This window comes from Zosterops lateralis (genome assembly GCF_965231275.1).
Source record: "Zosterops lateralis genome assembly, chromosome: 1".
In the NCBI taxonomy this organism is placed as follows: domain Eukaryota; kingdom Metazoa; phylum Chordata; class Aves; order Passeriformes; family Zosteropidae; genus Zosterops; species Zosterops lateralis.
This window is the reverse complement of record NC_139762.1, coordinates 68486027-68502767: the sequence shown is the minus strand read 5'-3', so window position 1 is coordinate 68502767 and position 16741 is coordinate 68486027. Positions and strand designations below refer to the sequence as shown.

The following is a 16741-nucleotide window of genomic DNA, read 5'->3' as shown; positions in this document are numbered from 1 at the left end:
AAAAAAAAAAAAAAAGAGAAAAAGGAACAACAACAACAACAAAAAGCCTGTCTGCAACATTTTCACTCGCCAGGCTGATTTCCCAGGATGTAAAAGCACTGTGGGTAGGGGGACTGCGGAAAAGGCGGCAGGGCGGGTGAAATGTCAGCTTGCAAGGTTGTTCACAGTCGCTCTCGATATTATAGAGGAGGAATAGCAAAGACATAGTCAAGAGTTTGTTTAATGAAGCTCAGAGGATCAACCCAGTTTTATCTAATGTGTCCTCTCCCGGCTTGCTTTTGTAGTTCCCATCCTCCCACTCCAAGGTCGGGTGTGAGCGCTGTCAGAGCCTCTGCTTTACGCTATTGAAGTGGGCACTGATGAAAGAAAGTCCTGGTTTCCTTGCTAGATGCAGAAGGTTGCAAAAGCCGGATAACAAAAGCCCAAGGGAAAGACTCAGTAATTTTAATTTATAATAGAAAATATGTGCTTTTGTGGGATGAACTGCAGCATAGTTTGTGGATCATTAGAAGGTTTTTTCTAAAAAGAAACTTGCACCCCTGCCATGGCTTAGCATCGCATTTCACAGAGATCCCACTCCTTGTCCGTGGCACCTCTCAGAAGGATGGAAACTCCTTACAGACCTTGAAGTCATGCCCAAAGTCCCAAGAGAGGCACCTAAACCTTCTGTATGTTGGGGGGAAAGATGCTGTATAATACAAATATTAGAAAGCAGTTTGTACCCTCATGAACTGAGGTCTTAGACCAGAGAGCAAGCTGGACATCCAGGGTGGCTCATTAGGTCATTTAGGGCAAACCAATATTGTGCTCCTCAGCGTGAATCATTGTAACTCAGCAGAGGATCAGCGAGGGGTGGGCTGGGAGGACCCTGTGTACATTTGAGAGGAACTCAGGGTGGTACAGGTGGAGAAGGAACATTTTGCAAACAAAATTGTGTTGAATATCTCCATTTCCATGTGTCTTCATGGTTTTGCATACAAGGTTGCTTGCAGTCTGTGTCAGTGGCTGGAGCCACCTGTGCCAGCTACTGGGAAAGGACAAGGCTGGTAGTAGCCACAGCTGTGTGCTGTGACCCTCATTACCCTTGCTCCCAACAAAACCCCTGGCTGTAACACAGCCCAACTGCACTGCCGGGACTCAGACTGCTGAGAAAATTGCTAAGCTGTGGGAAAGCCAGCAGCACAGCCCCCTGCCTAACAAGAAAAGTTACAAATGCAGGCAGGGAGAAGATTATAGGAACATGATTGTCAGTGGCTGAAGGGCAGGGTAGAATCAACACCAGCATGGAAAGATGTGAGGTCCTAAAGTAAGAAAACAGGGAAGCAGCAGAAAACTGCAATGCATCAACACTGGGGGTGCTTTCATGGGAGCAGCAAAGTCCAGCCCTCCTCCCTCTGCCTGCAGCTGCCTGGCCAGCACACCAGAGTTTATCTCTGCCCATCAATGCAATACTTAAACCCCATAGCTCATCAAGGCCAAGTTGCCTTCAGGCCACAGTACCCAGGGTTGATGGCATGAGACACACAGGGTGATCCAGGGCTGGACAGTGAGGAGTGGTGTCAGCAGTGGCCCCACACCATCCTGTCTGCTGGGTGCCTCTGGTCACCCAACAAGGCCCAGTGGGTGAGATCTGGGCCATGGGCCTGCTGTATTCACAGCCCTCGTGTCCTCCCAGGCAGCGCCTCAGGGGAGCAGGGACACCCCTAGAGTGCTGCCACACTTGCCAGTGGGGCCCAGGACCAGGGCAGCTGCCCTGTAGGCCCTGCCAGTGCTGCCCCCCCTGAGCCAGCCCTGGCCTCATCCCTGCTTAGGCCAGGAGCTTCTGGTGCATCGTCCCCACAATGGGCTTCAGCCAGATGACAAATTTTTTTTCTCTTTTACTGCTGCTACAAGTCATTGCTCCTAGCAAATAGTTAAAACTCTGTGACTGTTTAACTCTTTTTTGAGAGCACCTGCGTGCTCACCAATTCCTCTTCATTACAAAACGTAAGGACTACTTTCACAAAATGAAAGCTGGAGCAAGGCTGTCAGCCAGAACCCCACTCAGTACTCCCAGAAAGGAAACCCCCAGCCCTCAGCTTAAGGACTCTCACTGCAGCACTACGTCAGCAAAAATTACAGCAGTAAGAAGCCCCAAAGGAGGCTCTAAAGGACATCCCAGGACCACATGACCCCTTTCATGTGCATAGTGCCACATATTGTGCACTTGGTTTCCCATACCACATAATAGATCTGAGACGGTGTTATTTCCTGGTTCATCTCATTCACACTAAGGCTGATGGGCATGCCCCCCTATAAGCAAATTATAATAATAATAATAGTTCAAGCATCTATAAAGTCTTCAAGAATATATAATACGTGGGAATATAAACCACAGAAGTGCAAAAGAGAAATGAAAAATGGTTTCTCTAATTAGGAAATTACTAAATGACAAGAAGCAAAGAATGGGAAAGAAGAGGCAAAGGGCAGTTTGCCTACTACTAGGTGAGAGTGTTGATGAGAAATTGATCTGCTCTCTAATAAATTCACTTGCCTGGCCACCAAATGTGGCAAGATGTTGAATGGACGCTGGGGTCCCTGAACCAATGATGGGAAAGCGTTTTGATTCCTGTGTGCTCTGCTTGCCAGGCATAAATATTAATAAGGTTCCAGCCTCAGTACTGTTGCTGATGCAGCTGTTTCTACATTCATGTGGAACAAATTCAGTAAATGCAAAAGAGCAAGGCATGAAAGAAAATGTTCACTTGCTTGTCTGAGTTATTCTTGAAATCTGGTATTGCTCCTTTCTTTCATAAACAGGATTTTTTTGGGGGTGTGTGTGTATATATGTTAGGGCAAGTACAATGGGACAAATTTGCACAGTTTGAGGATCTTGTTGCAAATGGCAGTGTCAGAGGGTAGAAACGCTGGCAAGACCCTCATTTGCAGCTGTCAGGTCAGAATCTGGAACGCAGTGCTAAAGGAGCCACATGCTCAGCAAATCATCCCTTTATGTTTAGATTCTCCTTAATTTTTTTCTTTCCACATCAACGACTCATCCTTGAAACCCCGATAGTAACACGCTGCCCTGCATCAGTACTAAGTCTAATTTCTACTGAATCCGTTGCCTCCCTCGACCAGCTCTGATTTGGTATGTTAGGGAAGCAGGAGTCTTTGTAACCGGTTTGAACAAAGAATTTTTTTCAAGGTCTTCTGCCACCACCCTGCTCTCTCCTCCCTGCAGTTACATTGCGGCTGGCAGCGCTGCTTGCTGTAAGAAAGAGTGTGCTTGTCAACGCGTTAACACTTTCTTTTTCCCTTTGCTAAAGCCATGATCGTGCAAATTAATTGTAAAGACCTCATCAAGCAGCTGCGTTCGCCTCTCAGGTGCCTCTGATATGCATTTTCAGAAGAGCAGAAAAAAAAAGAAATATGATTTTGAAGGCTGAAAAAAACCGGTCCCAGATCACTCACATGTATATTAAATATCTGTCTTGCTGGCAAAGACAATGCCTGAGAGCTTTCTCTCTCCCTGGCACCAGTTGCTGTCCCGTGTTGGGCTGGAGGGACATGATCTGGGTGTCAGGAGCTTGTAGCTGAGAAAAGCAGGGTTTGGAGGAGCTGTGCAGGGCTGTGCCGTGCTGTCAGTGCAGCAGTACACCCGTTCTCCTGATGGCAGGATTTACACAAAGGCTTTGATCGTCTGGCTTATTAAAGCTGGAAGCATCCTCACCAAGACAGAACCAAGAGCACAGCTGAAAGCATCATTTGCACCCCTTCCTTCCCCTTGTGCTTTAAGGAATTCCTGCTCTGGAGTTGCAGTGATGAGGAAAAGGCAGCAAAATTGGGGCGTGGTGGCAGAGGACCACTGCAGCAGCAATGACATTGTCACCTGGGGACGTCAGCGTAGGTGATTGATAGGCACTTGTAGGGGATCAGGGGAGAGAGTCGACCTGTGCCTGGAGAGTTGCCGGGGTTTTATGGGCTGAGGCGTCACCTTGGCACAGGTGGAGATGCAGGCAGGTAAGCAATCCATCCTCTGACACACACTGCAGCGTTTTACACAATGGCTACGTGAGGTTCATCATTACAAGGTTTATCTTCTGCTCACAGGAGCAGGTATTTTTTCAATTGATTTGTGAAGAGGCTGGCTCAGATTCTGAATGCATTTAAAAAAGATATCACTTCCAAATGGCATGAATTCCTTTGTCCTGCTCTCTCCTTCCATTTGCCTCATGAGAAACATATAACTTCATACACATGAATCTTTCAATCCTGAAGAAGGCCACCATCCACCCCAGGACACTGTAACAGCAGCAACAGTGCCTGGTACCAGCCTTTTCAAACACAAAAGCAGAAAAGGGAGATAATCTCTCATGCTTTCTGAGGGGCAGCAGAGAAGGATATTTTTCAGCTGCTGTTCAAGGGCAGGACACAGACTTTAGGATGCAGTTTCAGCCTCTTGGAATCATATTTTGAAAATGCAGTAAAGGGACTGGTAACATTTTCCTGAGGTGACGTGTTCTGACAGCGAAACTACTCTGTCAGTTCTGTTGTCATGCAAATAGGGAACACCCCCATCTTTGGCTACTAGTGTGAATTATTATTTTAAATGTTTTTTAACTCAGGAATGTGGAAACAGATCACTGAAGTGATGTTTGCAAAAGTTATAATCTGTGTATACACCAATAACATCAGATACACTGATGAGGTGTCAAACAGTAGGTGCTTGACATACTTGTGCTAGGAAATAAAATACACGCCAGACCTATATCATACTTTTCAAGAACTGTACTAGGAATGTGGAGATCCTGGCCAAAGCAGCCCTATTCTTATGGATCAAGTGACATTTGCTGCTCTCAAATAATGTACAAACTATTGTTTGAGATATTCAATCTTTCTGCTAAACCACTGTGTTCAAGAGAGCTGGAAGGAAAAACCAAGAGACAAAACTGGATTGAGCAGAGGAACTTCTGAGTGAAGATGAGGAGGCTGCTAAGGGACAATGCCAGGCTTGTTAGCTTCCTGCCTTGCCCATGGAAGAGGATGCAAAACAATCAAAGCTGATTTTGTACAGCTAGTTTTGCTTGCAAATGGAAAAATGAAAAGGCCATGGCATCACTTTAAGAAGTAATGAAAGAGAGTGGCTGTTTGGAGAACCAGACTGAGAGGCAGGCCCTTGCTGGCATGCTGGAGAATGGGACAAACCATATGCAGGCACGTCCAGTTGGACCTGCAGGTTAAGGGTCTTGCAACAGAGACTAATAAGTCCAAGGCTCAAAGGCTTTTGCTTTTGTAAAGAGCAAAAGAAGATTCATGGAAATCCTGGCATCAGCAGACAGAAAGTACCCAGAGGGGTGGGGAAGAGACCAGAAGTGCAGCAAGTTCCATAACCATGGCAACAGCAAACTATCTGTCAAAAAAAGGAATTTCATTCCACTCCCAAAGCAGCCTGAATCTCGGTCAAACCTTTGTTTATGTGGCTGCCAGTGCTGCATGTTGAATCAGTAATTTCCATGGCTATGAACGTGACTCTCTGCAGCCTGAGCAGACAAGTGAGCCCTTGAGTCTGCAGCAGACTGATGTCCCCTCTGGCTCAAGGACACCACACACCCTCTGCATGTTCTGTACCCTGGCCTTGCACCATGCTATGTGAGCCAGGAACAGAAAAATTTCAGGGTCCACCAGGTGTGTTGTATGTCACACATGATCTAGGAATTGAATTGAGCAATATAAAGGAAAACATTTTTCAATAGTATCTCATGGGTTTTTTTCCTTCCCTTCTTAGTCTTTCAAAAAGTCAATTCCATTAGGCTTTCACACCTGTGCCCTTCCCTGTCAGGTCACAGGTGTGTAATAACCCATTGCTCCTGTAGATCTCACTACACTGCTGACATTTATGTAAGAGAGTTGGTGTTGGTAAGATGCTTTGGGATTCTCCACCATGAAGTGGTCTATCTGCATATAAAATATGATTTCCAGTTGACTGAACAAACCTCTTGTCCCCAAGGGGAGCAATGAGTCACTCCATGTTAGTGCCTCCCATCCAGCAGCTACGAAACCACACGTCTCAAATGCTCCAACAGATCTGAGACAAGGTCCTCCAATGACTCATATGACAATGAAAGGAAACTGTCTGATTTGATAACAGCAGAAATTTAGGCTGGGCTTACAAAGGTCCTTACAAGCTGTGTGTCACACAAAGTTGTGTTCTGAGTTGTGTGTCTTCTGCTGGGAGATAGGCAACCGTTATTGTACTCTTCCAGTCTGCAGAGGAGTGAGATAAAGCAGGGTAGAGGGGATTTGCAGGAGGCCACTGGGTCAGTCAGGCACAAAACCTAACAGACACAATTTCTAATTAAACACACTGTGCAGAGGATCACAGCTGACAGAGAATTGCTGTGCCACCTGCATTCCAGGCTTCATCCCACCTGTACAGATATCCTAACAGCGGAGATTACAACACCCCACCCCCTAAAAAAAAAAAACAAAAACCCACAAAAAAACCCCCAACAAACTCAAAAAACCCAACCAACCAGAACAAAACCCTGTCATCTAAAGTCTTTTGGAAATCAGGAACTGAATATCCTTATAGCAATACCTGCCTAGGTACCAGTATGTGTGCTGAGGAGGTGTTGCAGTAGTTCTGCTAACACTGTCACAGTGGCTCCTGCAGATGTGGAATTGCTTGTACATCTATATTTTGGATTTTCTTACTAGTGGTTTTCAGACTTTTTTTCAGAAAGGGCTGGCTTTGACATTGCTTTGGATTGCAAGATTCATAGCATGAACTTGGTCCAGTCCCCTTGCAGATCTCTTAAACTGCTTTTCATACAAGTTCACAACTGATTTTCATACAAGTAGAGAGAGACAAAAGGGCCCCCTCAGCCATCAATGCCACTGATGGAAATCCACATACAATGAATATCCAAGTCTCGAAGTAGATCCCTGGAAGCCTGGGACTGCAGCACAACTACCGCAGCAGCAGCCTGGTGTCATGGAGCCTTAGCAGAGCAGCTGGAAAGTTTTGCTTGGCTTTATCAAAAATCATTTGCTCCTCTGCAGAAGGATGACAAATCAAGAAAACTAGAACATCTTAGGCATCAACAGGAGGCTCACTAACACACACTAATGGTTACCTGCCTTCTCACATGTCACATTCACTCCTTATTCATGCAGGAGCCAAAGCACAGAATACATTTTGGAATCAGAAAAAGATTGCTGCTCTCAGTGATATCCTAGTTCATAAATGTGCTTTATGGGTCTTGACTCCACAGTTACCAGGAAGAAGATTTATTCCTCACTTAAAACTGTACTAGAGGGGAGATGATGGTGAGTAAAACTCAAGGTTTAGGATCTAATGGTTCTTATGGGCAACCTAACTTTATGAGAAGAACAAGGTAGATAGAAGTACATCCCTTTAAATCACCTCTCCTGGAGCCTGGATATCTCCTGAGCAGCAATACCTACACATCCATATAAACATGCAGTGCTTTTGCTAAGGTATATTTGCTTTATCATTATTTTTCTCTGCAGTGTCTCACTACAGCTGAGGCTCATTCCACTCTCATACCTGACAAACAAGGCAGACTTACGGGTGCTGCTTTCAAGGCCAACAGAAAAAAAGATGAGCATTTTAAATGAAATGCAAGAGGTTTATACACATATAGAGTGCCTTCCCCTCTCATTTTGTAGGGATTCTCATGACCTTGCAGTGCTGCAATCAAGAAATTCATTTCACACTTGATGCTCTGGTTCTGCACAGCCCTATTCACACACCTGCACTGCAAATAAAAATGCTTAACCAGCATTTTCGTCGCTAGATTAATGTTTTTCCTTTTCTGAGCTTAAGCAAGGATTTAGCACGATTTACAGAGAACAGCTGCATTTCACAGAAAAGCATTGAATACACAGAACTGCTAATGTGCAGAGGAGCCCTGTGACTCACTTTTAGAGGTCTGCAGGGTTTAGGATAAGGGAAGTTACACTTTGGAGAAGACTCTTGGTGAGAAGAGGAACAGATCACAGCATGATGAAATAGGGGCAGTTCCCTGTAGGGAGAAGCAAGGCTGGAGGCAGCCTCAGAAGCAACACCAGACATTTGTACCTGACGTGGAAAGACCAGTGAAGAAAACTCTTACTTCAGTCCAGCAGATGATTTTAACAGAGGTTTGGCACGCAAGGAGGCCCGAGCTTCTATTTTGTGGGAAGACACACTGAGTTGGAACTTTGTTAGAACAGATCCTCCACTAGGACTCCATTACAGAAGCCAACTCTGACCCACCATAGCAAAGAAACTGGCTCTGAACACTCAGAGAAGGATTTGCCTGCATGAATAAATCTGTCTGCAAAGCTGTGCAATGCCTCACCGTTCACCCTCACCTCCTTTCAAGTCAATGGAAACCAGCCAAGAGGACTTCTTTCTCTCTCAAAAGAGAGACCAAAAGTAGCTCAGGTGAACTGTGACCCAGTATTTCCTCTTCTCCACTGATCAAGCAAGCCTGGGGCAAATTCTTCCATCACCTGCAGGCATCTAACCGCAGGAATCTCGCCACCACCACCTGTGTGGCTCCCAGCAGACATTTTATCCTGTTCCTAGATTTTTTTTTTCCTGCAATGCTCCTGGCTCCTGGCTGTTTTAGCTGGCAGGCCTACCTACCCAGCTGCAGAGTGAACCTGCAGCTGCAACAAGCAGAGAGAGGGAAGTGTTTGGTGCGTGCAGCCAACACTCTCTCCCTTCCAAGGTGGCTCTTGTCACCTGTTTGCCTGTCTGTTTTCACAGCTGCCACATGCAAGTTGTCAGTTTGCAACAGGCTGTGGGGACATGGAAAGGCTGATTTTTGAGCCCCAACACAAGACTCAGCTTCTGCAGTACCCTCACCTTGTGGGAGGCCAGCTCATGTTGAGGGAAAGAGCTGGGACTGGCTGTAGAGTGGGGGGCACGGGGGGACCAGCACAAGCCTGATACTGCTTCAGCAGTGAGGCAGGGGACAGACATAGTGTGTCTGTGGGGTGGCACCACGCATCCCATAATGCTTTGTGCAAGAAGCAAGTGACAAATGTAGGGCAGGGGAGGTGGCGTGCGACCCCCCCTCTCTCCAAGCTGATTCTGTGCCATGGGATGTCGGGGTATGGCAGCTTAACCGGGCTTAGCTGCGTCCTGGGGTTTAGTGTCAGTGCAGCAGCATGGGCAGAAATTAGCAGGGCTGAGGATTTTCTTTTGGCAGATGCCAGGAGAGCTGGAGCTGCTCAGGGAAGAAAAGTGAAGAAGGGCTCCTTTTCCTCCACTCATTTCTTCAATGGAAAAAATGAAATTTTACCATTTAGAATTGGAAATTTTGATTTCTAGCGGTATGTAGGAAACTGGAGGCAGAGGAGATGCTGATTAAAAAGCCAATCTGTGCCCTTTACGTGCTTGTTCTTTGTGCAGCGATGACTGCCCTGCCGCTGGCGTGAAGATACGTGTTTCAAATTGTAAAGGGCCCACGGCCATCAGGGAGCCGACAACATTCTTATCAGGAACAGACGGCACAGTTACTGAAAATCCTCTTCAGTAATGACCGACTCTGCTGTGCTCCGGCGGAAAGAGCGATGAGCACAAAATTCACGCCCAAAGTAGGGCTTTTAATTATTCACGGCTCCATATTCTCCAGAGCTACGCAAACCCGAATCGCTCGCTTTGTAGATCCCCAATGCTGAAAACCTCCAGAGCTGAATGAAGCCAAGGTCGCCGTGACCTTCCTCCCCCTTCCCGAGGCTTCAGAGCCCCACGCCGTCCCTTTCCCTTAGTCTGGAACCGCGGGGAGGGCTCCTCTGGGGCCGCTCCCCGGAGCCGCCGGTGCTCCAGGCGCCGCCCGCAGGCCGGGGCTCACCTGCCACCTACTGGGGCTTCCCCATCCCTGCGGCCGCCTCCGCTTTATCCCCATCCCGGGCGGGCGGGGGGCAGAGCCCGGGGAGGGAGAGCCCCGGGAGGGCGCGCACGGCGCTCACCGGGGCTGTTCCCACCTAGCGGGGGTGTCTGCGCACCGGGAGCGGGCTGTGTCTCTTGGGATGGGAGGGGAATAGTGGGAAACGGAGGGGGTGTGCAGGACCGGGGGGAGCGCAGGTTCAGCAGGCGGTGGGGGCACGGAGGGGGCGCTCCCGGGGGCTGTACCCGGCCGGGCCTGTTCCTGCTGGGGCTCTGCACGGGGGGCCCGAGGAGGGGCTCTGTGCGCGGAGCGGGCAGGGTGTGAGCGCCTGTGTGCCTGTCCGGCTGTTCCCGGGGAGCGGGCAGCGGCCCCCGGGCCGGGCGGGGCGGTGCCTCCCGGCGGGGCGGGCCCGGCCGAGCCGAGCGCAGCGAGCGCCGCCTCCCCGGGGCCGGGCCGGGCCTCCCGCTCGGGCCTGGCGCGCTCGGGCCTGGCCGCGGCTGGGCCGGCGGCGATGGAGGCGGCGATGGAGGCGGCGGGCGGCGGCGGAGCGGCGGGCGGCATCGCCCTGCACGACTTCAGCGGGCAGCTGGGCGAGCAGCGGGTGCACTTCCACGCCATGCGGCTGCGGGACTCGCTGTTCCTGTGGGTGGGCGCGGCGCCCGCGCTGGCCAGCCTGGCCGTGGCCATGTGCAGCCCCCGTGTGAGTGTCGCCCCCCGCTCGGGCCCCTGAGCCCCCGGCGCCGCCCGCGCTAAGCCCTGCCCTTGCTGTGCTCCGCTTGCAGGACACCATCCCGGTGGCCGCCTCGCTCCTGGGGGACCCCTCGGACACCGCCTCCTCCTGCCTGGCGCAGCGCTTGGGTAGGTGCGGGCTGCGGGAGCCGCTCCCGCCGGGAATGCCGCGGTCGGGACGGGCCGGGCCGGGCTCTCCGCCGGGCTGGGGGGCGCGGGGGATGTGGTGCCCCGGCCGCAGAACCTCCACTGCTGCAGGCTGCGACAGCTTCCAGCCAATCCACCCACTTGCCTTTTTTTTTTATTATTATTATTATTTTTTATTTTTTTTTTCCATCCCTGTACGAGCCTGCGGCACCCGAGTCAGCGGCCTTAGGCACGCTGTGCGCTACCAGAAGTGAATTATTTGATATCCCGGCTTTGGGTGCGAGGCAGGGGCAGCACATGTGCGGTTTCAGGTGACGTCCCCTCTGTAACCCTCGGACACTGCTGTGCTGGTGGGCCAGCTGGCCTCATGCCAGGCCACGGGCATTCTACCTGAAGGTGAAGCCGACCCTCATCACATCTCGCACCTTTTGGCCCTCACATTCCCAGAAGTTTTGGCCTGGGAAGTCCAGGGTTGTCTCACAGAAGCCTGGCCTTGATCTGGCTGACCCAAATGGGCCCTGCTCGGGAGGCTTCCACTTCCACCACGTGCAGTGTGATACAGCTATTGCAATCTGAAACCCCCAGTCTTAACGACAGCTTGCAAACTCCCATGTCCATACTAAAAAGATTAAAATACACGGCCTAGTGCATCCTAGCACCTTCCCAGCTCTGCCAGCTGTGTCATGCTGGTTACTCATCATCACCCACCAGTGGCCGATGCAGCTCCAACAACTGCTGATGTGCTTGTTACCAGGTTTTGAAAGCAACATGCTGAGCTGCACAGTCTCACCTTACTTCCTCTGTTTCAGATAGGAAGGCCACGGAATTATTAATGATCTGTGTGGTGATGACCATTTCAGATAGTATGCCCTGAGTTTATATTGCTAGGCACTTCCATGAATCTACACCTGCTTCTCCTCCATGGCCACATAGAGAAAAGGGTTGCTCACAAGACTGATCTCTGAAAAACAGTATTATCATCTTTTCTTCTTCACAGTAACTTCTCTTTTAATAGACACTTGTTTTAGTCGACCCTGGTGGCACAATTTTCTCTACACACCGAGTTCAATCCTTTCCACTTTTAGTAATAATTTTATGGGGTGCTGTGTAACACGACTTCTTTATGTGTAATTAGTGCCTTATCCTTAGGAAGTCAGTAAAAATGTAGTCAGAGAGGATATACTTTGGATAAAGGATAATAATTTATTCCACTTTCCATTTGGTCTCCTTGTAACTCAGTTCTTCCGAATCTCGCTCTGATCTCTGATCTTCTGTGCAGCATTACAACCCAGCTGACAGCTCTAAGTTATCTTAGTGATTCCCATGCTTTTTTTTTTTTTTTTTTTTTTTTTCTTTTTTTTTGTACATGTGCTTGCTATCTTCACTCTTAAAAGATTTATTACACATTTCATAGCTGAAGTTCACAATAACTTTTTTTGCTGCCTTTTTTTTTTTTTTTTTCCTTTAAGGTGCTTTTGTTATTTCCATCACTAATTTCCCATACTTTGTTACTGAGAACTGATACTGTTGCTTGGTACTGGTCTATAGGTTACTCTTTATCTTTGGAGTATAATGCACCTTCCTTTTTTCTTTTTCTTTGCGTGCTTTAGGTGTCTTTTTTTATTTTATGTTAAACTTCTGAGCCAGCTGTGGTCCGGTTAGACTTTTGGTCCATGTTCCTCTGTATCCATGACATCTATCCACTGGGTTGCAGGTTTCCTTGCTAGTCAGCTCCTTTGATATTATTTTTATATACTGTTCTTGCTTGTGTGATCCTGATTAAGGCATATTATTTTAAGGAAGGCCTATAGACCTTTTTCACCTTTGGTTCAAAGGGGAAAGTCAATAATACACTTATGGCTTTGAATAATTATGTGCTTGGTCTTTGGCTGAGCTTCTGGGAAAAGAAATACATCTTTTTGAAATCTCACACCATAGTCCTTAGGCTGGCTTTTGACAGTCCAGCAATTTAGGTCAACTCATGGTCACTTAGTCCAAATTTATTTATTTATCTATTTTTTAATTTATTTATCCTGAGACCGGTAGATCTGCAAGATCATCAACAAGCATCGCTGTATCTTTGTTTCACAAAAGTGCTTGGTAAGGAAATGTGTGCTCAACCTCAGCTAGAAATCCCCAGCTCTGCTGTTATTGCTGTTTAGTTTTTCTTTGGGAATTTAAGTCCTTGTTACTCCCACAAAATCTGTAATAGCAGGGATGTTATTCACAGCTGAGTCTGACTTGTCACCATTTTTTCTGTGCAGTTTCTTGTCTCCACAGACAGTAGCAGGAGTCGCACATGATGTCATTTGCTCGTAACTATTTCCATTTCTTACACTTGCCAGTTGCGTTCCATCATCTGCTGTGTGTTCCTGCAATGCCAGGTTTCCTGCCCTGGAGCAGGAGTTTCAGTGCTGCTGTGCATCACAGTGTACACATTCTCCTTTTGTTTTATTTATAGTTTGGTAGGGGTCCTAGCCACAACAGCTGCATTTCATGTATTGGCTCTATCTCCTTCCTTATTTCTGATTTTTTTTTCTCTTGCTGAAGACACATGTGCTTCATTCTTATTCTTGTTTCTACATATATCTATCCATATCTGCTTGTATGAGGTGCAGGGACTGTTTCCCACCACCCGGCCTGATTGCTTTGGCACAAGATGTGTCTCACTAGTCAATAAACCCAAATTCTAAAAATGTTTCCTGGATACTGGAGGCCAATTCTTGAGAAAGTCCTTGTCCATTAGTGCTTCTCTCATATGCATATCCTGAAATCACAGAGCTTTGGGCTGCAGTACTGGTTAGTGCCATGTCTTCAATCTTCTTTTTGTAGGGACTGGCACTCTTTGTGAAGATCACCTCAACCTTTTCTTTGAGTATTTCTCAGCTGGGCACTGGTCACTTTCATCACCACTTTTCCAGCATAAATAGTTTACAAACCCATGTCTAACATTTGTCCTGCCTCTTCTGTTCCTGCTGGGCTCCTCTTCAACCTTTGCTTTGGGCCTTTGATCTGTACATGAAGTTGTAGGAGCAGATCTGTGCTGCTGTAGTTTCTCCTGGTACATTTCTTGGCACATCCTGGACGATGGCTGTCAAGGATGTTTTTCCTGCACTTTGAAGAGCCAGTGGAACAGGGGTTATTAACCAGGCTGCACGGGAAGCAGACCTGCCAAAGGGCTTTTTAGGTAAGGCTTGTCCTTTGCAGTTTTGTGCTTTACTCTGAAGCTGCAGATGGTCTTCCACATAGGCATAAGATCTATCCTCTTTTGTCCTTTCCACAGGAGTGCACATGTCCAACTGAATCCTTAGGAAGCAGGGACAGGAAAGGTCCCCCTGCTCCCCAGAGCTGGGGCAGAGCCCTGGGAGCAGAGGTCCTTGGACAGGCAGCCCAGAGGGACTCCCAGATTCAAACTGTTCCTGGGAACTGGAACAGCATCCCAGAGACTCTAGTAGGCAAACATAATTAAGAAATTGAGTTTTGACACTGCAGTGCACTATATAGTTTTGTTAGCTAGGATAATGGTATTAATTAGTTCAGAATCAGCATTGCATTCATTTAGAGCATGATGATGAAGCACTAGTGCTTATAAAACATGCTGCTGTATACCACAAAAATCTAGTGCCAGGTGCTAATTTTTGCAATCAGAGCACCACGCTGCATTATATCAGCATTTTGTAGTGCCAAGTCTGAAAAGGCAAATGAATCCTTGCATTTCAAAGGCAGCTCTACTTACTGAGTCAGGAAGCTGGTAACCTGTAGAATAGAAAATAATAAAAAACTAATTTGCATAATGAAAATGCCTTAAAGGAGTTAACTACATTTTATAAATACATAAATATGGGTTTTCTGTATTTACCTACTTAGTTTCCTATTTAGAAAGGATTGAGATCTTAGGAGTCTTAGTGTCTCTATTTTGAAGTTTTAAAACTTCAGATGATTTTTTTGAATATTCAGCAGAGCAGTCTGATTTGTGTCTGGGATCATTAACTCCCAGCTCATTCCTGGACAAGAATATCTCATGACCCAAAAACTATTTTTTGTCTTCTATTTTACAGAACTCAATTTAAATTTAGTGCCTATTTTTCCCATATGGTGCTTACATTTCTCACAAAGTTTAGCTTCAGTAATATATAAAAAGAGCCACAAATTTGCTATATTACTGTGGTAAAATCTAAGTAGGATGGCATTTTATTTATAAAACACTTCTTGGTGTTATCTCTTCTACTCTGATAATTAAGTCTTCTTGTCCCACTGGACAGTTTTTTTTTGTTACTGTTAATTAGCTCTGTCAGGCAGAGCAGCTCTTAATTTGGTAGCACCTCTCTCTAGGTGCTTGTCATTACAGTAGCCTGGAACTTGTGCTTGGCTTCATCATGTTCAGCAAAAGCTCTCCAGCGTCTTGGAGCATTCATGGACAATGTATGAAAAAAGGTTAAAGGAAACAAAATTGACAGCAAGCTTAGACAGAACTGGTGTATAGCTTTTTGGGGCCTTTAAAGACTGAATTTCAGTGGTAAGAGGTAGTACAGTCTGTGGTTTCTTTTACAGTGTAAGATATTTAAGAAGTGTCCAAAAATCCACTATGAGCACTGCAAGGCTTTCCAGTGACTAATGGTGTCAGGTCAAAAACTAGTTGACAGCCACCAGTCTTATATTGTTCACTTCTGTGATGTGCAAAATCTTGCCCAACTCCCCAGTGGTCAGGGACATGTTCTGCTGTTCCTTTATTACTGCACCCAGCACAGCAGGAGTGGAAAACATCTTATAAATCTGCATGATGTGGCTTTTAAAGAGGCTGGCTCAAATATCATCATCACTTTTATATAAAGATAAACTCTGGCTGACTACTCTGTTTTGTGTTTTAGCCAGCAAGACCAAAAAGCAGATATTTGTCAGCTACAATCTTCAAAACACAGACAGCAATTTCACCTTACTCATAGAAAACAGGATCAAAGAAGAAATGACAGCTTTTCCAGAGAAGTTCTGATTGTGCATCCTTGTAAAAGAAGATGGAGGTTTTGTTTCAGAAAAACTGATTGCAATTTTCACACTGACATTGTTAGTTTCTTTTGTATTATTTTGATTGAATTTGTGGTTGTTATTAAATATAGATACACTTGACTTGGATTTTCTTTTTTCAAATAGAATTTGAATTTTCAAAGCAAATTTTTTTGCTACCCTGCCAAGTAGGATAGCAAATGGATGCTGCAATGGATGAATACTATGAATACTACTGAAAGAGTGCATGTGGTGTCTGGCCTCCGTGCAGTACTGGGATCTGATGGCAAATCAGTTCCAAATGCTTTCTGTACAATTAATCTCTGTGTACCAGCATTGAACATAGTATAGCAGCTTTTAGTGTTCGAATAAAGAAACCCCACATTTTTATATGGTAAGGCTGTGACATGAGTGGTACTTTTGTCCTTTTAGTAACCCTCTTGGTTGCAGTATTGGTGCTAAACAATGGATTTCCTTCCATCCCTTGGGCACTAAGAACACTAGAAGGATTTCACAAAGGGTTATTTATGCATCCCTGAGGACTACACAGAAGGAAAAAGCACAAGCTGAGTTCTGGAGCAATAGATAAATCTGTCAAGGCTGCTAGAAGAGCATCACATGTAAATTGAGCATATACATAAAATCAGAGAGGTCTACTACCACGACCACCAGTGAAAAGCATGCTGCTGCTACATCTATGGACTTGCTTTCAGGTAGGATGGGTATCCTTTCAGAGGCAGATCCAGGGACTTTTGTTTAATGAGATGGCAGCTAGGAGTTAACTATCCAGGTTTTCCAGGTTTTGGTGGTTTTTGTTGTTTTTTATTTTTTTTCCCAAGTTGACCCCTGGTTCGAGTCAAGCATCAGCTTCTGATACAAACCAAAACTAAACTACTGGTGATGCTTCAAGACTGTCCTAAGCACCTACAGAAAAATGATGAATTTACCTTGCTGTAGTGCCACAATCAGCAATTAAA

The 16741-nt window shown here is 46.5% G+C and overlaps 1 protein-coding gene across 1 annotated transcript; it reads left to right on the top strand.

The window, feature by feature from the left end:
* Positions 1–10410: 10410 nt before the first annotated feature.
* Positions 10411–15887, top strand: PSMG4 (proteasome assembly chaperone 4; the record flags this gene model as incomplete). Its single annotated transcript, XM_083859458.1, has 3 exons — positions 10411–10587; positions 10670–10745; positions 15632–15887. 3 exons carry the CDS (start codon positions 10411–10413, stop codon positions 15751–15753), a joined length of 375 nt encoding a protein of 124 aa, XP_083715584.1. The 3' UTR covers positions 15754–15887.
* Positions 15888–16741: the final 854 nt, after the last annotated feature.